The sequence below is a fragment of the Pygocentrus nattereri genome, chromosome 8 (genome assembly GCF_015220715.1).
Source record: "Pygocentrus nattereri isolate fPygNat1 chromosome 8, fPygNat1.pri, whole genome shotgun sequence".
Lineage (NCBI taxonomy): Eukaryota > Metazoa > Chordata > Actinopteri > Characiformes > Serrasalmidae > Pygocentrus > Pygocentrus nattereri.
The window spans coordinates 22667510-22690838 of record NC_051218.1 but is presented as its reverse complement, the minus strand read 5'-3'; the positions used below and the strand labels follow the sequence as shown (position 1 = coordinate 22690838).

The 23329-nt window shown below is 39.7% G+C and overlaps 1 protein-coding gene across 8 annotated transcripts in view; it reads right to left on the bottom strand.

Moving 5' to 3' along the window:
- The window catches only part of ebf1a (EBF transcription factor 1a), a 158740-nt gene that overhangs the window by 122791 nt on the left and 12620 nt on the right, over window positions 1–23329 (bottom strand). For all 8 annotated transcript variants that reach the window (XM_037540614.1, XM_037540615.1, XM_037540616.1 and 5 more), the window contains exons 5-6: window positions 20555–20628; window positions 12659–12727 (exon numbers count right to left, since the gene is read on the bottom strand). In XM_037540614.1, the coding sequence (XP_037396511.1) occupies window positions 12659–12727; window positions 20555–20628 (143 nt within the window). The remainder of the gene's footprint in view (window positions 1–12658; window positions 12728–20554; window positions 20629–23329) is intronic.

Here is a 23329-nt window from a genome sequence, read left to right as displayed (position 1 = left end):
GCTCTCCCTCTAACTGGCCTCTTACAGTGTGTGTTAGAGTCGCAGCAATCATGATTTGTTATGGTCAATTCCGATTCCCATTTCTTTACAGCCAAAGGCTGATTTATGGTCAATTTCTATTGGCGTAGATTTTTTTTAAAGCAAAAGGCAGCTAGGACAATAACACTACTAAATTTGTAACTTTACCTGTTACAAATTTATTAGTGTTACATTAACCTGTAGAACTTTGATGGTGATTCTCATTATGCTTTATTTATGTATCAAGTTTGTCACAGATGTGTCTCTTAAAATTCTTTAAGACAGTTTAGCATTAGACAATAAGGTGAAATAAGATCAGAGTTAAAATTACAAGTTATTCACAGCATCAATTCACAGATTCACAGAAGGTCCTTTGTCTTGGAGCAGAAATGGCTCATAATAAGATTATGATCTTTAATTCAGTTACACATAAACATAATCATTACTATGTTGGCAAATCTGAACATAACATGTGAAAAAAAGTCACAGTCAGTATGAAAGTACTGATTGTGTGTTTAGAGTGAAGATCAGCTTAGTTTCAATTCTGGCTGATCCTTGTGTGTGGACATGTGTATATGGCTGCATCTGGACTGTATCCATGCTGAGTTGAAAATACTGTGAGTGGACTTTGTTACCATTTTACGTATGATTCCTTGGATGCGCTCGACTGTTAAATCGGACAAGCTTTGTATTTTTTCTGCATATGTGCATTAATAATGGAGGCATGTGGCACATCTCTACGCATGCTGCTGCACTTCTGCTGACATCACCACTTACACTCATAGATCTCATTTTTTAAAAATGTTTTTTTACAGAACTGTCTGTTGAAAGTGGATCTTCTATGGCATCTTTTGGTGCCTTTTTGTAGTATATGAACCAAGATGTCTTGTGTCTGCTGTTCTCTATAGCTTACTGTATTCTCTATGCTTCAAAAAGGTGGTTCTCACTATGTTCAGGTGATCTGCCATAGTTTGCTGTCTTTCTAGGGCCAGGCAGCATTAAAATTTAATTCATCATTTTGTCTGTGTTTCTTAGTAGTATATTTAAGTCATATGCTTTGTTAATTTGGCTGTTTATGATCCGATTTGCTGAATCTATTCCTTTGGCTCAGAGAAAGGAGAAGAGAAGGAGAGACTGGGTGCATGACTACCCTCCACTCTTAAAACATTATGCCACTGAAATGTGATTAGAGATAGAGGGGGGCTCCACACATGAGAAATGAGAGATGCCTAATGCTTGGGCAGATGTTTCCTTTTTACTACACTTCTATATTTCCCCTTTGCGTCCAGTCCAGCATCAAAATCCAAATGATCAAGAAATAAAATTGAAAAGATTTGTTCACTTTACTTTCACTGGGTTGTGTTTCACTGTGTTGTTCCAGGAATGATCGAAAAGAAGAGAGTGCAATAGTACAGCCAGTTATCAGTGTGTGTGTGTGTGTGTGTGTGTGTGTGTGTGTGTGTGTGTGTGTGTGTGTGTAGACAGTGTGTACATAAAGAAAGCTGTGTCCGCTGCCAGATGAAAGCTCATTGACGTTTTAAAGCAGCTTCGACCTCCGTATGCATCTGCCTGTCAATCACAGTTACCCACAGTCCCCTGTGGCAGTTTCGCCCGGCCCCAGGAAAAAAAAATGAGAGATAGAGAAAGAAAGATCAGGAACAAAAAAAGGCAGGCAGCTCCAGGCCAGCCCAGTGAAGCCGCCAACACCTGGGGGCTGCATAACGATCCACTACTCAGCAACTCTGCTGCCTCCAGCCCAGATACATCTTGTCACTACAACTCCCATAATCCTTATCTTTGAAGTCAAAATATACAGGATCTGTATGTCAATCTGTTCACTCCATAAAGCTAATGGGTTTTGAATGGCAGAGTGGCGACAGGCAGTGTGTTTGCACATAGATTGTTGGTCTTGAGTTAAATGCTCAGAAGTATCAACCTAAAGCTGTGAATTTAATTGCAACTGTCAAAAGCTTAAATTCAGAAGCTTAAATCTAATTTATATAATGTTCCACTTACCCTAGATGTAGTTGACCAGCTGAGACTTTGTTGTCCAAATTTTGGTTCTGTAGTTCTGTCTGAGGGCTAACATTGCAGACACTAGAAGTCAATAGTCATACAAAACTTTTCCATGAATCCATCCCCAAAACATCTCTCAACCCGCTCAACCACATCCAGATCCAAACCACATTTTTTTCATCTAATTTACTGTGAGCTATAAAAACGATCAGAGCATGTAGTCAAACAACAGGTGCTCAGCCAAATTCTGTCTTCTTTTGCTGAATCCAACCTCCCTTTGCCTGCATGCATGTCACATAGGTAGATGGAAAGATTTCTGTTGTTAATGTTGTTTTGTTGTTTAATTCACAAACATATATCTTCAGTTAAAAGTCAAAGATTCAATTAAAAATTTAAGAATTACTTATATTTAAAAAGACACAGAAACATTTTTAAAGCTCACAGCATGTCAAACAGTGCTCTAAACCACACTGACATGTCTTAATTACCACCTAGATGCAGTTTGACTGGATTGAGAGAATATTTTGGATATGTATTTTCAAAAAAGATTTCAGTGACTACTGACTTATAGTTTTTCTTAGTAACATTAGCCTTGCAGCTCCAGTTTAAAGCTAAAAAACACAAAATTTGGATTCCAAACTCATCTGGGTTGATTAACTATATCTGATTTAGGTGAAAAAAGTTGTCCAAAACCATTCCATTAAGATGCTTTACACAAGTGATAACAGTACAGGAGTGACTATATGGTTTTGCGGAGTAAAAAAAATCAGTCGATTTAACGCAGAATATGACTGGACCCTCCTATGGATTATTTTACAGCGTTGTTGAAAGTGTTGTGAAATGAATGAAGAGCATGAGTGTAATTAGACAGCAGGCGGGAACATATGAGTGTGAGGGAAGATGGACATGACTAAGAGCATTGACTCCCTCGAGAGGGGAGGGTAACACACACACAGGTCCAACTTCGAAAGGCACGTTCGGTGTTAAACACATATTTGAGTGCAGTGGAGCACTGAATGGACTCGCTTTTCTCTAATGACGCTAATGAGACGCATACACACACATACACAAACTTGTCTAGGTGGTCACACATAGTGGTGTATTTATCCTCACCGATGAGCACAGATGGAGGAGAGCAGGCTAAAAACGTCAGGCTGCAGCACCAGCGGTCACACCTTGTGTGTGTCCATTGCTAATCTTATAACGTCCTGCGGTGGCTTTTAGAGGGTTAGAAATAATTTTTTCTCTTTTCCTAATTCAGTGACGTACTGAGTAGCACTTATAAGTGTATTCATCTGAGACAGAGATAAATTTAGCACAAAGAGCAAAAGAGACAGATGGATGACAGAGGAAATGGCAGTGTGTGTGTGTGTGTGTGTGTGTGTGTGTGTGTGTGTGTGTGTGTGTGTGTGTGTGTGTATGTGTTTGAAAGGAAGGTGATCTTCATGCAGGGTGAGGGAACAGAATGGAGGGGCTAAGAGGAGGAAGAGAGAAGGGCACATCTGTGCTAAACATGCCCTGAGGCTAGTCTGTACACTCCAGCATCAACTAAACACACACACACACACACACGCACACACACATACTCTCTCTCTCTCTCTCTCTCTCTCTCTCTCTCTCTCTCTCTCTCTCTCTCTCTCCATGCGCTGGGTTTTGTTAACAGAAGGCATTTCACTTAGAAAAATTACTGAGTCAAGGACTGTCTGTCTCTCTCTCTCTCTCTCTCTCTCTCTCTTCCTCTTTCTTGCCCACAAACATGCACACACACACACACACACACACAGGTACACATGCTGAAAATGAAGTATATGTAAAAATATCAGTAACGCATATAGAGTAATAGATACCCGTCTATAGGAAAATAAAATTAACTGGCCAAGTCCAGGCCCACCAGTAAACGGAATTAGCATCAAATGCAAATGAGCAGGGTGCTTAATGGTGGAACAGGTGCAGGCAGGGCCCCTAAATGAGATAAATGAATAAAACATCCGTGGGCCGGCCCGCGAAAGCTGACACAAAGTCAATGGCATGAATTATTCAGCAGCCGGGGCAAGGCTGAGCGCTGCTGACCTCTCACCGCAGGAAGTGCATCCCAAACACAACATAACCACAACAATGGACTTCAGACACAGGGGTTCCCTCAACAGAGCCCCTACACACACACACACACACACAACTGTGTACACATACACTCTTAATTTGTAACCTACTGTTTATTTGAAATAGCCAAAGCTATATATAAACATAAGGACATTTCAAATAAACAAGATTGTTATCACTGTTTTCAATAAATATAAAACCAATTTTGTTACATATACATTGATGAAATGACTATTATATGATATCACTACTCTTGAGGACACTTCTAATAAGTTGTAGGAAGCTCTAAAAATTTACGACATTTTAAAAGTGCCTGTAGATCATTTAAATGTTGAGACAGTGAGCTTGACAAGAAATTGCTAAATTGCTATAACCAGACAACTACAGTACATTATTTATCATTTAATATCTCTTGCTCTTCCTAAAAACATGAGTAAAGCATCTAGAAGCCTTCTGATGTCTAGGCTTAAATACTTCATTGTACACTGTGTAATATATTTATAAATAAATAAATAAATAAGAATTATTAACAGAGATGGCACAAGACCAATTTGTCCTTTCCGAAACCGAATACTGAAACATTGAATATCAGCTGATAAGCTTTCAAATAAGCTTCTTTATTTTTAAAGTGAAGCACTTCACTTAAAGTTGAGTGTCAAGGTTCAATCATGCTCAAACCATGTCATCATACAATGTGAATGTGCAGTATTTCAGCAAGGTCTGTTCCAGGATTGGATTGGATTTGTTCCTTCTCAACCAATATTCAATCCTGCATTTTCTGCTATTATCAGCCAAATAGGGATACTCATCATAGCTGGGGTGCCTCTAATTATCTCTAATTATTAATATGACATGTAATTCCATACTTTTAACAGTAGTGCACATTAATCTAATCACTATATACTCACATTTCCAACTCAGTATATAGACAACAGTCGAGACACACTCTCTCTCTCTCTCTCTCTCTCTCTCTCTCTCTCTCTCTCTCTCTCTCTCTCTCTCTCCTAATGAGCCATCTGTGGCTGCAGGGAACATTCACAAACTCTCCTCCCTCCTTTTACTGACCACACCACAGTGGAGGAGATGACCCTAATGACCAGTACTCACCAGTGGTACACTTAAAGATGAAGAGTGCATAAACACAAGAGATTGTTCTATTTACAGGAGAAAATTGAGGGAGTGTGAGAGAAGGTGAGAAAGAAGAGTTTTTCTGCCACTCTGATCTTGACAGGAAGTTACTGTGAAGCTCACAGTGACATCAGCGTCTCTGGGAGGAGCACTTCCTGTCTAACATTCTTCACTCCACACACACACACACTCGCCAGGAAATGGCATTCATCAACACCGCTCTGCTCCACAAAACACACACACACGCACGCACACACACACACACCTGCTTCTTGAAGCACTGCGAGAGCACATAGCTGCTGGGATGTGCAAGATATGAAACAGCAAAAAGATTAACTCTTTATTTGTAACTCTCTTTCTCTCTCTCTCTCTCTCTCTCTCTCTTTCTCTCCCTATCTATCTTCCCTCTTTCTCTGTTTCTCGGTCAAGGACACAGACATACAAAATGTTTTTATACCATGCCAGGATGTGGGGTAATGTGTCATATATACTTATTTATATTTGTGTGCAAAAGTTTAATTACTCCTGGTCAAATTACATGTTATGTTTATTTTCTAAATGAAAATAAATGATTACATTCTCTACAGGATATATATATATATATATTGGGATGACTTCAAAACTTAAACTTGAATGTTTGAACTTCTCATATTTCAAAAGCGCCGATTAAACACTGATGCAGATAAGATAACTTGACCGAAGATGACTGTTAACAGATAATTACAATATATTAGTTTGATTTTTACAAGTTATTCTTGTTCCTAAAATACATACTTAAAATACTGATTACTTTGAAAACCTGAAAACATTACTGGTACTTTTTTGATGTGCAGTGTGGTTTAACTGCACACATACACATTCATGAAGTAAATCAGCTCTAAGTGGCTCATTTGTCAAGCTGGGGGTCAGTCCCCTTTTAAACTGATCTGATGAAGATGGGCATGAGCAGTGACTCTTATCTCCAAACACAGAGTGGGACACTGCCTGCCAACCGCTTCAGCCTGCAGGCCTTAACCCCAAGCAGAGCTCAGAGGATAACCTGTCGCCTCTTACTGCCAAAGTGGACTAGAGTGCGTGTTTGTGTGTGTGAAATTGTGTTTTATTAACTAACATTAGAAGACACAAACATTTTCTTCTCCTGTACATTACAAGCTTTTGAGAGAGGGAGAGAGAGAGAGAAAGAGAAAGAGAAAGGGAGAGAGAAAGAGAAAGAGCGAGAGAGAGATTGAGGGAGACAGTGAGAGGAGAGAGAGAGGTAGAGTTGTCAGTGGAACACAGTGGTGCGGGTGAGTGGACTGCATGCACCTCTTTAGAAACCATTCAGGCGGATGATAGGATTGTTGACAGTGAACTGCATATCGTTAACCCTATATTAACTTGGAAAGGCAGAGGTTGGCCTTTTATTATCACTTCACTGCTTGGGCTTAAGTAGGCCACACACACATACACACACACACACACACACACACACACACACACACACACACACACACACACACACACACTCCAGGAGAAGGTGTTGTCACTGCACCGGAGCATGTCACCTTTCAGCAGCTATGACAGCCCAGCCTGAAGAGTCATGCACACACACAAAGCTTTCAGTCTAACATACATACACACAAACACACACACACACACACACACATATTTAATGCTGCCTTAAAACACACTTTCCTTTCTTCTGCAAGTCAAACACTCCCCTCCTACGTCTCCATCTCTCTCAGACAAGACATTAACATCAACACTGACACAAATTTAAACATCCTCTCTCACTGTATAAAACACACATTCACTTTCATCCTCACTGCCATACACACACACACACACACACACACACACACAGTGCTCTCCACACTCTCACAGCCTTTAATTGTCTCACAATGGGGCTGCAGCCCGGACAGGATTACTCCAACAATGGCTGCTTCAACCAGTTAAGATCGCTCTCTCCCCTCTGATGGAGAGAATGGCTCACTGCAACCGATCCAGCTAATCCACTAATGTAATCCTTTCACTCCCCCCCTCTCTATCACTTTCTCTCTCTCTCTGTCTCTCTCTCTATTCTTTGCTCCCCCATTTCCCCTCTCCAATTTCTTCTGCTTTAATATGTCATAGATAGATATATAGATAGAAAGAAAGAAAGAAAGAAAGAAAGAAAGAAAGAAAGAAAGAAAGAATTGTATTGATCCCGGAGGGAAATGGCATCATCAATGTCATAGTTATTTGTTGGTTTTGTTTCTTTGCACAATTTGACAAGCTAACCACTTGTCACAGTCCATGAACTTTCACAACAGAAAGGGCCAACAGAAAAACCCAATGATGACACAGGCATTCATAACTGGGAGTAGAAAGACAGTACAAATAGCCTCACTCTCTCTGGGGGGGTAGGATGGCTCACCTTCCCTCCATCCCTCATCACTCACATGATGCTAAGAAAGGTGTGCGGTTGTTAGCTGACTTGTAGCTTTCTTCTTCTAGCACGCTGAGCTGTCTGATGACGTTGCATTAGCAGCAGTGTGAAAAGATGCAGAGGTGTTTTATAAGACTCACATGCTAGCATTCACCCTCCTAGCTTCGTAACACTGTGTGGTAGGTGGAGACCAAGCTGGTGAGCAGAAACTGGTAAAGACCAGCATAGGGACAAAATTTAACAAATATAAAAAAAAGTATAAAAATATAAAAAATGACTAGGAATTAAATCATGTTACATAAATGTATTTTAGAATTATCAACAAAGAAGCCTGTAAGCATATTTTTATTGTAACTATAGTGGGTAAATATTTATAGCAGAGGTTATAAAACAGTTGTGTGTTTAGTGTTATTCACCACAGAGTCACACTCTAAGATTTCCTGGACAAAAAAGGATCAAAGTGAATCTGAGAAGGAACACATGACATCACTTCCTGTTCTACTTTTATTGAAACAGAAGGTCTTTTTCTTGCAGGTCACTTGTGGCCAGCATCACAGAGTAACAGCACAGGGCAGCAGCCAAGGACGTCCATAAAATATTTAGATGGGGGATGGGGTGGGGGTTTGGGGGGACACAATGACCCACTTTTCTGATGTGGGCTTCACATTCATCTCCAAAAATGTCCCATTTGCTCCTGCTGCGCAAATCCAGATGTTACATGTATCATCAAAAAACGAGGCCCACCAGTAAGGGTCGAAGGTCATGAGCTGCCGGACTCCCACGGTCAGCGCGGGAACTCTGGACTCCCCCAGATTCCAAAATCACTGTTTGGGTGTATCCATGGCGATGAAGGCATCGGCCACCCTGTTCCCAGGGAGATAGAACAACGGCTCTACCCGCTACTGTACGGCTTACTGAGCTTCTGTTACTTACACCACAGAGAAAGAGAGAGAGAGAGAGAGAGAGAGAGAGAGAGAGGATTCTGATAGAGATGAAACAGGAGGCAGTCAAAAGGAGAGCTAAAGGGCTGCTATTAGATGTCAGTGGCCTTTGTGTCCGTGTCAATGGGAGCAGATTAAAGTATTTGAAATAATCTTACTGGGGCATTAAAAGGGCTCTGGAGGCAAGAGAAAGGAAGACATGGACAGTGAAGGAGGACCAGTCATGTACTGTAAGAATGGATAGTCTCTCTCTCTCTCTCTCTCTCTCTCTCTTTGGCTCTCTCTCTCGCTCTCTCTCTTTCTCTCTCTCTCTCTCTCTCCTATATTTCTCTCTTTAGCTTTTAACTCTCACATTCTCTTGTATTTCTCTTCACTATATCTTCTCTTTTTATACCTCCTTTACTCTCACTTTCTCATCTCTTTCTCTTACACTCTCGAATAAGAGTATCTCTTTTGTATCACTTTTTTGTTTATCTTTTTTACTCCCTTACTCTCCTCTGTATCTTTTTTTACTCACACTCTTCTGTCTCTGTCTTCCTTTCATCTCTCTTTTACTTTCTTCTATATCTCTTTTTTCTCTCTCATTTTCTCTTGTCTTTCTCTCTCTGTCTGGTTTGCTCTCTCGCTCTCCCTTCTGTATATCTAATTCTCTATTTCTCTCCATCCCTCTTCTTTATCTCCCTTGCTTTTTCTTCCTCACTCTATATTTCTCTCTGTATCTCTCTATCTCTCTCTCTCTCTCTGTCTTTCTCTCATTTCTGTATGTGTATTATTACTGAAGGTATGCATTCTCCCTTACAATAAAACATGTGCCTTATTAAAAAATTAATAAATAAAAAAACAAAAAAGACAATACCACTTCAGCTTTAAACTAGCCTAGATCCTCCACCACAGTGAGGGTAAGATTTGTTCTTTTAACAATCTAATAAGGCATCGTTAGTTGGCTTTATTTTTCCGACATTCCTCCGGTTTTGCTGGAGCGGCCTGTTGCGGTGTCTTATGAGAGGAACCTAATTAGGAAATCACTCTCATTACTCTTCCAGAGGAATTAGCGCTAGTCTGGCTAATTACTGCTGTAAAACCTAATCAGCTCTTTGAAACAAGAGCACGCTAATGAGCTCTTATTTATTCAACTAAAGAACTTCAAGGGGAGACAGAAGCTTGAAATCATATTTTTGATGCATTTGTGTGTGCGTGTGTGTGTGTGTGTGTGTGTGTATGTGTGTGTGTGTGTGTGTGTAATTGATTCTGTTCCAGAGTGCATCTTGTTTGTTGGGAACCCCAAAATTTTCAACACTGCCAAGAAAATATTAGTCAAAAATGAGAGCGCCAGTAAACTCTGTTTTTATCATTTCCTTCTCCCTCTCTTCCTCCCTCTCTCTTTTCACATGACCTATTTTCCTGTCCTGGAGAGCCACGTGATGGAGGAGGGAAACTGTTGTTTAATTCCTTTTTCTCTCTCACCGTCAATTAATGATGCCCTCACACCTGAGACCAGGGGCGACCAAGTTAGACCAGAGCACAGCTGGGAAATCCACACACACACACACACACACACACACACACACACACCTCCACTCCCATACCAAAGAGCTCTGCCTGAGCACAGACCTACAATTCTCACCAACTACAGCAAAAGACTAGAAAGAGCATTTCATACAGAGAGCATTTTAGATCGTCCTTTTTACCAGCAGTACAACAGAAGAAGAGAATAAGAAACACACTTAACCCCTTCAGCTCTATGGACCTGTTGAAAAGCCCGCGCTTCAACTTACCTACACATGTTTTATGTGTGTATATATATATATATATATACTATTTGGTTTATTTTACCCAGTGTTCTCCTCAATTGCCAAGTTATTTACACATTTTAATTAGGTCTCTGTTACTCTGTGTGAATGACATTAAAATACACTGTTTTAAGTTGTAGTCTTTTTTTGGACATTTACAGAACTCTCCCCATTTTAATTGCCAATTCCATCAAATAGTTAGGTCTGCTCATTACAGAATGCTGTGAAGGTAACCTCTGCATCGTTTTGAAGATGCAACGTTACTGGACAGCTCTACATGTTGGAGAACGCTGAACACTCCCAGGCAGTATGGGAGAAGGACGCCATACTACCCCTCAGAGAGAACAAACCCAATTATACTCTCTTGAACTCCTAGGCACAGATAGATGTGGCATCAAATTCATGATCTCTTGACAACAAGGCCAATGCAAATATGGTTGCAACTCTTCGGAGGCTGGTAGCTTAGCATTTTAAACTGGAATATTAACATTATGCAAAGTTCAACCTGAACAGGATTTTTGTTGATGCTCTGTAATGTTTATCAAACTTAGCAATAGTTCCCACAAAAGAAATTGTAGGTGGAGCATGGGTATTTGTCATAACTCTACTGAATAATGAGCTTTAAGTGAGCTTTAAAGATGAATCACTTAAATTAGAGATTAAAGGGTTAAGAAAATAGGTTAGTGATGGGCAGAGTGAGTTTGTGTTGGGTGGAGGTAAGGCCACGTGGCATAGTGGGGGTGCAGCTGTCTCTGAGAGCTGTGAAGCGTTCTGGTCCAGTGAAGCAGAAACAAGCTCACCCCCCCCCCCCCCCCCACACACACACACACACACGGCAGCCAGGTAGAACTGCCTTCACACACATAAACTGCTGCTGACAGAACCTACAACAGCTGTGTTCATCTGATAGCACAGGTCAGTGATTCATTAACACTTTCACACACACATACAAACACAATGTACCCCCATATAAACATCTGTCCTTAACTTCAACTCCAAAAACTTCTCCATCACAACATTCCTTTCGTAAACAGCCACTTTCAAATCCTCCGCAGAAAAATCCACAATTGATTATGTTGTCTGTATTTTCACCTTTTTTCTGAACATGAAAAATAAAAAAAGCATGAACAGGAGACACACATCACTGCACGTAGAGGCCTCTAGCGCACTTAGTTCATCCCCGCCACTCGTTTTATTTTCACCACAGAGTGTAACACTCACAACAGCAACTCTTAACTCTTCTGTAAACAAACGCCTCTTTCTACCACACAAATCAAAAGACACTTTTTTCTGTGCCTTTTCTACTACTGCTGAACACTTTGAACTGCTGCCTTTGATTGGTGGATGCTTTCTGCAAAAAGCAGCAGAGAAAGAGAGTGAAAGTCTCAAAGCATGTGTTCAGTGGCCATAAGGGCTTCACTGTGCTACTACAGCTCACTGCTACTTCTGTCGGTGTAAGCACGTCTCACTCATAAACAGTAAAAATTGCTTGCATGAATAAATCCGACAGATTCTTCAGAGCACTTCAGCTCCATCTGAAGTGGCGGTACACTAAAGAGAACATTGGCTTTATCTTCTCCACAGACAGATGGAGCTCCTTTATCTTGGAGCATCTGAACATCTAAACATCCACACCCACGGACAAACTATAGTATACTCATCAACACAGCCACAGTGCTGAAAAGCAGTAATGCATCAAATTTACTTGATTAAACATTTGCACATGAATAAAATATCTCACAGCAATACAACATATTCTTTTAGCTTCCTTACTTTTGATAATAACTGTGTTGATGTAATATATTTTATTCTACAGTGCAGTGCTGTGCAAAGGTCAGACATGACTTTTCATTCAAATTTAATTTACAGACAAATAGGTACAACTAGGTATATATATATATATATATATATATATATATATATATATATATATATATATATGTGTGTGTGTGTGTGTGTGTGTGTGTGTGTGTGTGTGTGTGTGTGTGTGTGTGTGTGTAATTTATCTTCTGATGATAAATCTTGAAAAAAATTAATATCTTGTACTTTATAGCAACTGGAAGTTAAATGAATGGTGGTGGTCACAGTACTGTACATTATATGTGAAAATGCTGGATATGGTTACATCAAGTAAATTTACTGCATTTTTATTTTTAATGGTCCCAAGCAAGGCTGACCAAGCACTACTATTACAAGAACAGCAGTTATGTCACTAACATATGTTACACACGCACAGCAAATGTTAATCTGCCTCTTACCTGTCTATGATGACGGGGTCGGAGGGTGTTTCGTTACGGTTGCCACAACTCTTCTTGTCACAGCAGCGGCTGAGAAGAGGGAGGGGGACAAGAGAGATAGAACAAGAAAGGGAACAAGAAAGATGTGCAAGGGTTAACACAGGTGCTGCTGTACATATGCCTGGACTGACCCAAAGCCCAGCCCAGAGGTAGAAATTACAGGGCAAGCTTTGCGTCTGTACAATGCACACATTTCATAAAACATAGTCTCTCCTTACAAACTGGCTCATCATTACTGCTAACAGCAGGCTGAAGCATTAAACAGGTGGGAGAAATGAAATGGATGGAGGGAGAGAGCACATGATGAATCAGGAAGAGACATTTTTTACTTTAATGTGACTAATGATTTGTTTTGAAGAGTTGCGTGAACACTAAAATCTGATCTTTTTAAATTTGAACTACTATCCTATATTATAAATACTATAGGATATCTCCTAGCTAAAATACACCTGGTGAGATCATGTTTTGACGATTTTCTAAGAGAAAATAAGTTAACACATCCTTTACAGTGCACAATTTCTTTGTCTTTCTACTTTGGAGTGTAAGATATCAGCAAAAACAGAACATGCCATAATATATGTTACATAACTTTTGCACAGGCCACACTTTATGTTTCATTTTTCTTTCAAGTTTGTTAAATTCAGCTAACTAATTAACTAATTGTGCAATAAAATGTATATAAATGTGTCCTTTGTAGAGGATGTGTACTTACTATCACCTTGAAAACAAATTATGTATTTATAAGGATTTAAAAATTATTTGATCAGGAGTCTGATTCATAGTCAGTGGCCATGAGGCCATAAAGAGAATGGAAATGTGCCCTACTGATGATTTTGTGGTGTGTTTGGAAACATACTGTAAAAAGTAGAACAGGCAAGTATTTTTGAGATTTGAATTGAATACTGCTTTTATCTAAACTGTAATTTTACTATGCTTTGTTTCAATCAAAGCGTGTTTGACTTGCATAAAAGCAATTAAATTGCTTGTTACCACATACAGATTTTTTTATAAAACATTGTTTACAGTGTACTTAAGAATATACAGTGTGAACTCTCAGAGAAAAAGTTACCATATTTTTTTTTAATTAAAAACACTGTAACTGGCGTGGTGCTGTTAAGGGCATGTTTTCAATACTTTTAGCCCAGGAGGTAATGAGCGTACTAAATTCCATGGGAATTCTTTGTTTTAAGTGTTTTTTATTTCAAGTTTCAAGTCATGTCTTGACTCTACACTTATTATTTTATCTTTTTAAGGCAAGTTATGAAAATGTACAAAACTGCCTTTACTTAAGGTATACAAATGGACATCACTTTCATAATTTTGTGAGAACACTTACATTGTTTCCAACTTGGGGGACAAATCATACCTGCAGTACCATTTTTCATTATCAAAGTCCTTACAAGAATGTCCATCCACTTAGCAACACCCCAAAGCAATAAGTTCCTGTCATACAAGACCAACATCCTTCCTACTTATGTGAGGACAGACCTATAAACCCAAGGCTGACAGCCAAGCTGAGATGGTAAAATGGTAAAATCTGACAAAAATACCTTGCCTTGTTTACCACACCAAAGGTGTGTTTTCTGGCTGTTTTAGCTAATATGCATGTACATATCTACACAAAAAGGAGATATTTGTTTTTCTACTTAAACTTTACCAACATGTAATGCAGTGCAGTCAACACAGAATACACATAATGCAGTGTCATATGGGATATGCAAAAATTTCAATGCCTCCAATTAAATTATTTGCGTTGTTTTAAGTAAAAATAAGTTTGGCACATTAACAGTACTTGTGCATTAAAATTTGTAGACGTGTGTTCTCTGTAGATGTGCACTTATTGTCATAAAACATACACTGACCAGGGTCGGCCAAACTGTTGTATATGACTGTGTCATTGAGGTCATCTTCCACTATGGGCAGTGTGTCAGAAGTAGCTAATGACAGGTCATGATAAAATGAGTGTATCTGGATTCTTTCAGGGTAGAGTCATGTTATATGGCACGAAGGGTCACTTACATACATAAACGTGAACCACCAAGACAGATCAGATCTGAGCAAAAAACTGAAATTAAGATCTAAAGCCTTGTGGTGTGAACATGGCCTAAGAGACACATGAGTGCCCGCTATTCAAACAGCCCTGGAGCGAGTATCAATGTATTTGCATGTGATACTAAACAGAAACAGAGAGAGAAAGAGTGAGATGGAGAGAGAGATGAAGAGGGAGAGAGAGAGAGAGAGAGAGAGAGAGAGAGAGAGAAAGGAGTAATGGTGGAAGAGTGTGGTGAAGGGTCTTTCTGTGTTCTTGGTGGGTGGGGATTTGTGTGGAGCAGCAGGTGGGGCAGAGAGCTCACATTTCCCCACACAGATGGCAGAGGGGCTAGAGAGAGAGAAAGGGGCACCAGAGGCGTCATACGATAGCAGCAGTATTGTGAGTCCCAAACAGTGCATGAGAGAAGGAGTATAGGCCTGATGACTCTGATAATGCAGTCCTGGTCTGACCCGGACTGGCCTCCAGGACCTCCAACTCTTCCTCATTCACACAGCAAGTCCATGCGTCCGTTAACTGTTACATGTCAAACAAACGCGCATTATAAAGTTATAATAGTAACAACAGAATGGACTTTTGGTCCACCTGAGCACATTTAGGCTTATAATTGAGACTTATTTTCAATAACTATTATGAATTATTTGGTAAACTCAGGTATCACTACTCAGGTATTTGTTATGCTTCATTATATGAAGACAAAGAAAATACACAAGAAAAAAGGATATGCATGAGAAGGTTGAGATAGCTTGGCTTTTTCACTAACTAGGCTACCTACTCTAGCTGCTGTTCACTAGGTCTAGAAACAGTGTTCACCTAATCTCTTGTTCACATAAAAGGTAAAAAAAACACTTGTAAGAAGAAGAATCTTCATCAGCATCTAGTGTTGTACTCATTAACTGTAGTTTTAGCTCATTAGCTCATCCGAGACACCCTCAATTACTCATGAATTATCTACAGATTTCCCTCTCTGATTTTTGAACAGCACACATTTTGGTGCAACACCAGTGTTGCCATCTAAAAAAGTAATCGTGCAGCCACAATGTCACAAAGCCACAAAGTTTTTCAAACACAATCCTTTAAGGTTCTTCTATGACACTGTACAAACAACATTGTGAGCAAGGTTTAAGGGGTTAATGCTTACCTATAGTAATTCTGTTATATATTAGTATTCCAAGCGAAAGCCCACTCACTAATTTTAAACATTTTTCTTTGTTCGTGCTAAGACTTCTGCACTGTAATCACTGCTGAGGCTGTGAGTCTCTTTGGGCCAGTTTAGAGTCATCAGTGGAGCTGGTTCCACTTTGCGTCCTACTGTTACACTTTTCTGACCGCGTTCCCTCGCTTTCTCTTTCCCTCCCTCCACATACCCTTCTCTTTCTCTCTCTCCCCTTCTCCTCTGAGTGCACTCATGTATTTAGCGCTGTTCTCTCAGAACTGGGTCACACCGAGGTCCCCCTGGATCACTGAAGCAAAGCATGCTGGGAAAAGAGAGAATGGGGTAGGGAAGAGGTGGGCACAGACTGATGCGACTTTCCACCATCCAAATAATCCAATCATCAGCCAGCACCCATGGGAGCCCAAATCAGCACCGCCCCCTCCCCACACCCACTCCACCAAAGTACCACACTGGACCCCCCAAACCCGCCTCCACAAAAAAGTATGCTAATTAGTCCACGCATGCTGCAGCTTTGTTTGTTGGATTTTTTTTTCTCTGCGCTCCTTCCCAGTGGACCCCCGCGTGCCGTATCTTTAATCTCAAGTGTTTCCTCCTGCTGCGGCATTTGAAGAAATTAAATCTAAATTGCGCCGCATAATTACCAGGATGTGGCCCTCTGCTGATGCCATTAAAGCTGAACCACCCCAAAAACCTGCACTTAGATCTATTACTGCACGAGTGCCCTCCACTTGCTCTGCAAATGCCTCCCAAAAAAACAACAAAAAAAACAATGGATCTCTCTGATTGTGACCACCAGGCTTGCATGTAGTTCACTGATGGTGCCAAAAAAGGGTTCTTTGAAGCAATGCTACAAAAGAACTGCCTTTGGTTGCCTAAAGAACCGTTCAATAGATACCTCTTTAAAGAACCAATTTTTGTAAATATAAGGTACGAGTGTAATATAATGTAAAGATTCTATACCCATGAATGATTTTTCTATGAAAAGTACATCCAAGCTAAGAGCCATTTAGGAACCTTTATTTTTGACAGTGTAGACTAGTCCACAAAGATCGTCGCACTGCAAAAAAGCAAAGCAGATCCCAACGAATGTTCATCAATCAGTCTTCCCATGTGAAGAACGTGGTGCTCTGTCGTAAAGATTGCACTGTTGCTTTTGAGTGATCGTTTCTTGTTTTGCTTGTCAGTGGTGTTGGATGGGAAAAGGCGCTGCGCCTCTGTCCCACACCGCGCAGCGCCATATGGCTAATGGCAAACGCGTGCGGCAATTAACAGGCCTGATTAATGAAGAACAGTCTAATCGCAGACTGGTAATTGCACCTCTATTGCACTGCAGGCTCAGCAGAGGAGGCCAGCAGCAGACGGAGCAGAGGGAGAGAGAGAGGGAGAGAGAGAGAGAGAGAGAGAGAGAGAGAGAGAGAGAGACAGAGAGAGTGAGAGAGAAACAGAGAGAGAGAGAAAGAGAGAGGAAGAGACAGAAACATAAGGGGAGGAGGCTGTTTACACATTTTGTCATCCTACAACTGTCTCTCTTCCTTTCTGGCTTCTTTAGAGACACTCTTTGGAGTGGAACCCAATAGAGACAAATGAGGAGGCCTGGTGTATGTGTGTGTGCGTATCCGTGTGTGTGCCTCCATGCTTCCAACACATGCTTGCTGGACCTTATGGACTGTCCCCTACCTGGACTGTGTTGCAAGCTTTAGATATGTGCTATTTTAAATGAAAGTCTCTGGTCAAACCTAGAGACTTTTGACAAACCATATGGTATTTTGTCAGCATTACACTTTATTGCATGTAGCTGTTCTCAGAAAAAAGAAAAGAAACTAATGACATGTATGTGTGTATATGCACAGAGTGATGTGCAGAAGTCAGAGAACACCCTTCCTTTTATTTAATTTCCAATCAAAACAGCCATTAACCAGAAGTTCTTAATTTGTCAGGAGTTCCAAAATGGGCGTATAAGAGTTTCTACAACCACTCACAGAAAAACCACTCACTAAAAGCAAAAGGTGAACACAGTAAACACAGAAAAATGTGATATTATATTTAGTTGAGGCTTCTGGGCAATAACTAGTGCTTAATGGACGTTTTGGCTATAAATGAAACAAATAAATGACAGTCTCTGATTGTGATATATATATTATATATATATATATATATATATATATATGTGTGTGTGTGTGGGTGTGTGTGTGTGTGTGTGTGTGTGTGTGTGTGTGTGTTACAGTCAGACAGAGAGAGAAAGGGGAGAGAAAGAGGGAAAGAGTGTGGGCTCCTGCACGCCTGCACATATTTCATTGTCAAAACTCAACGCAAACTGCATTCATTAACGGCAGAATAACAAGAAGATTCTTATTGAGTAATGAGTTTTTCCTTGTCCTAATTAACCAAGCATCAGTGGGATATTTTTAGGAGTAAAACTGTTCAAATGCTCCTCTCTTTGGCCTGAAATAGATGAGAGCCTATCTCCACAACCCAGTTTTAAGCGCAAGGAATTCATCTTTTGATTTTAATTAAAGGTGCATGGCTTTCTCTCCCCTCGCTCTCCTCCCAGAGCAGAGAGAGGATGACCTGGATAGAGAGAGAGGAGATACTGCATCTATAGACTTGCCTGTATGAAGGTGTATTCTCCCTCCATTTCTCATCCTCCTTTCTTGCCCCATTCCTCATTCTAGAGGTGACTCGCAAAATGTACTTTTCTCAGGTATTTTTTTCCCCTCACTGAAAAGAGGTGATGCATTAAATGTACTTGATTCAAGCATATGCATCATTTCCACATGAATAAAATGTATTACATCAACAGAATGTTGTCTTTCAGTCTACTCACTTTTGGGCAATAGCTGTGTTGATGTAATATTTAATGTTTCATTCATGTGGAAATAGTAAATAGCTTTATTCATGTGAAACAGTCAAGGCATCACTTATTTCATTGCACAACAGGAAAAAAATAAGCATGCCCATCAGTGAAATGCTAAAACACGAGGCCTCCAAAATTAGCATCTGCGGCTGGCATTTTGTTGTCTTCTGAGATGGAACTGTGTCTTTGATGAAGAGGAAGTTCTAAATGCTGCCTGGGAAGAGAGGCCTGTCAGATTCTGCTGATAGGAAACAGGCTACCCAGCCTTTATCTGGCCAAGTTTAGATTCATGATAAATGATCAGAACATCTCATGTGATAGTGTATCTGAAGTTAAAGGCTACCTCAAAATACATTGTCTCTCGGGAAAGAGGGTGCAACTTTATTTTCCTTATCTTTATATGCCTTAATGTATAATGTACACTAACTAAAGTTGCTGAATAAAAATATAAATTTGCAAAATTGCAGTAGTTTGAGCTTATCTGATGATCTGTAATTGAGTCTAACTAAAGCCATGCTTACATGAAGGACATGCTGCTTCAGTCTGTGTGGTTTGTTTGGCTCTCCAGCTTTCTCCCACTGAGCAGTGAGTCCAGTGTGTGGCAGTGGAGCCACAGTGCACAGAAGTGAGAGAGAGCGAGAGAGAGAGGGGGGCAGAGAGAGAGAGTTCCAGCAGCACAGACCAACACTAACACTGGCTCCAGAGTCCCAAGGCAGTGCCAAACGCTCAGGCAAGCCAAAGCAAAGCCCACAGGTTCAAGAGCTTGATTGTGTAATGGTGATGGAGAGAGTGTGAAAGAGAGAGAGGATGTGTGTGTGTGTGTGTGTGTGTGTGTGTGTGTGTGTGTGTGTGTGTGTGTGTGTGTGTGTGTGTGTGTTTAGATGTAAATGTAGACTACTGTTTAAAAAATTTGAATCACTTTTAATAATAATAATTAATTAATAATTTACAAAACTGTTAAGGGAAAATAAGTGGAAAGCAGGAGTTAAAAATGATTTAAAAATACAGAAAAAAATGGGATTCCTAACAACTCGGAAAGACCTGGTAGTACTACTAAAATGCTCACCATCGGATAAACAGTACTTGAAACTTTCATCTTTGAGAGAGAAGAAATTGTAAAGCTCTTGTTTCAGATTTGAAAAAATCCACAGCTTTCTCTGTTGATTCTTACACACCTCTGTAAGGATGGGTAGCTGTCAAAAAAATTAAGCTGAGAAATTGGCCACCTTAGTCCAGACTTCAGCATCACTGAATGTGTTTGGGATTATATGTGTTATAGCACAAAATGCAGCTAACTTCAGACTGAACTTTGGAAGTGAAGAAAAATATTTATATAAAAATTATAAAAATATTTATAAAATTGCAGTTTTCTTTAACACTGAAAGCAAGTTCCAAATAGAATAGAAGCTGTTGTAAATAAACTTACATCATACTTAGTTGTTTAGTTTTTTTTTTTTCTAATGCTGAAAAATGAATAACTTAAATAAATGAATGGTGAGCTCTGATTTTTGAACAGTACTATATACTATGATATGATATTGCACTGTTCATTGTTCTGGATACATCTAAAAGTTTTTTACAGCTTTCTACAACTTATTAGAAACCTATGAAGTTGTTCAGTGACAGCATCATTAGAACTGTCTGATATATGTAGCCACAAGAAAACTGGTTTTATATTTTATTGAAAACAGTCATTCCAAACTTATGAACAGTGATTTCAAACTTCTCAGTAGTGCAGGTCCCCTTAAAGAAGACAAGTGTGCGTGTATGTCTCACCTGCACATTATCTCATGTGTTAGCAGCACTCGGCACATCTCTGGATTCTTGTCTTGACCTTCATAAATGATAGGCTGAGGGGAAGAAAGGAAAAACATTTTTTAGGGAGTTTGGACAAATAAGACACCAGTGCTGGAGAGTATGCAGGAGGGTTCATGACTAAGTTTCGGGGTTAAAAAAACTCAACACAACACAATGGGAAGAAATGGAACTGCACTGGCACCATTAACCCCCAAACCAAAACATTACATGAAACATCACACAGAGCACAAAACCACATCTCTCCATGCTCTCTTTCTCTCTCACACACACACCCACGCGCACACTCTCATACACTGGGCTTACTCTTCTGAGCTTAATGTGAACCTTATTCCATCTGGCGGAAGGCTTTTGCCGAATGACCACACGTGTCATGGGAATGATCTGGAGTGTTCCAGCACCGCTGGCCTGGGACACTGTGTTCTGCCTACTCTCCATACATGCCAGAGCACAGACTTATAGAGACCTTGCTTTATTACAGCCAATCAATCAATCACAGTAGGCTGGTGTACTGTAGGAAGGCCCGAGCTATGCTACTGGACGCAGGGTGGTCCATTCCTGGCCACGCCAGGCTCCAAGTGGGCCATTTAATGCCCACTTTACCACGGTTATGAAAAACCCCTTCAGACTGAGATGGGCTAGAGTGACTGTAATGACCAAGCTTCTAGCCAGTGTTTATGCTTCAATTGCCTTTCATTCCAAGCCATTTTCAGACCTCTATGTTGTACTTCAGGAGTTTTAACCACTTAAACTCGAAAAAGACACATATGTGGATACACAGTTTAATTCCTTGGTCTTGTACCTGCACTAACATTTGGTTAGTTTGGAACCACTGTTTTGAATAATTACAAATTTTGCTACCAACACCTGTATACCATGTATCTAATGTGATGCTAACCCTCTATAACTTCACATATTTCAAATTATTTTTAGGAAACTGTAAACATTTAAGAAGTTTTAAATATATCCAGAAATGATGAGATTATAAAATCTGAGCTCAAAACTGAGCTAAGATCAACAATGAAACATCAGAATGCCTTATATTTCTTTAAAAATGTATAAATATCGTTATTTAACATATTGTTTCTAATGTAATTAAATAAACAAGTTAAGCCTAAATTAATCCTTAATTGTATTAATACCACCATTGTATATATTCTCAAAATTATTAACATGATAAGTGATTCCAAACTCATACACAGTAGTGTACATTACTTTTTTGGTTTCATAGTTATTACCAAATCAGTTGCACTATTTATGGAATAAGTATTAAGGGTTAATAACAAGCCTACAGTATAAAGAGTTTAACCTTTAAAGGAGAACTCCAGTGTTTTCTATCTGCATATAGCCAATTACCACAATAATTGTGACATGTTCACCTGCCCTAAGTAAAAGAACAGAAAAAACATTAAGTCTAAACACATTTAAGCTAATATGCAGTCACTCAAACACCTTTCTATTTGCTTCTATTATGAATGTGCTTTGAGTCAACAGGTTTTCCTATACTTTTACTAAGCACAGAGAAATGACTGTCAGTGGTAATCAATCATTTGCTGCAATTGTGTCATACAGATGGAAAAGACTGGCCTACTCCTTTGACCAGTATGAATTAATGTTGTCCTATAGATACTAATTAATGCACCGCATGGTACCAGTCCACGCCAGAGGGAGTTTAAGTCATTTTCAGAAGAACATATTTGAGACACAAATTGTTGGCAATATCTCATCATGCCGTTCTCATTACGTCCAATTAAAAGCAACCTTTAAAGTCCAAAGTGCTTGGCGCTTGGTGCAGATTTCTGTCTTACTGCATCATGGCGGAGCAGCTTGTGTCATAGCAGCCACCCTACACAGACATCTGGGAAGAGTTTCAGCTTGACAGGAAAATATACTGGAATATTGTCTAATAATTTTGCCACACAGAGGATGTTGTTCTGTTTCACCCCAAAAAATGTGCACCACACCCTGCTCTCAATGTCATGATTCACGAGAGAGAGAGAAAGAGAGAGAGAGGGAGGGAGGGAGACAGAGACAGACATACATTAAACTGAAAGTCAACAGTGTAAGTCTGAAAGATTAATCATTCTTATATGTATTTAACCCTCACTTTGAAATGCCTGTAATTATCAAATTACAAGAACTATGTTGTCTTAAGTTTTCAGTGTGGAAATTTCAATTAATTACTTAAACGGTCAGGGCCCAACAGCCCAGTTTTATTGCACATTTACATAACCAAAGAACAGCTCATTCAGTTTGCATTGAAGTCCCTGTAGTTACTCATAGTCTGTAATAAGGCTGGGATTTTAAGAGATTAACCTAAAAACATAAAGGCAGTGAACCACCTGTACATAAGATAGACAAATTAGAAGCAACCAAACCAGTTACAAGACAACACAATCACAACTAACCAGCTGCCTTGCATACTAAGTTAAGCATTCAAGCCTTAAACCATCAATATGTTGGTCTTCTTGGTCAAAAAAGGCCTCATTTTATAGAAAGTAGTTCCAATTTAAATCACAGTTGCATTACTGGTTACAAAAGTCAGTTACATATTTTGCCCAAATTGCTCAGCCCTACATCAGTGACTCTGACAACATATGTTGCTCATTGTATCATCTTAAAGGGGATTGCATTTTTCAAAACTTCTGCAGAATTAAATCATTAGGATATAAACAGTCATTTAGAGTGGTTTGATGTGAAGTGCTCCATTCTGAAAAAACTTACAATCAGAACTAT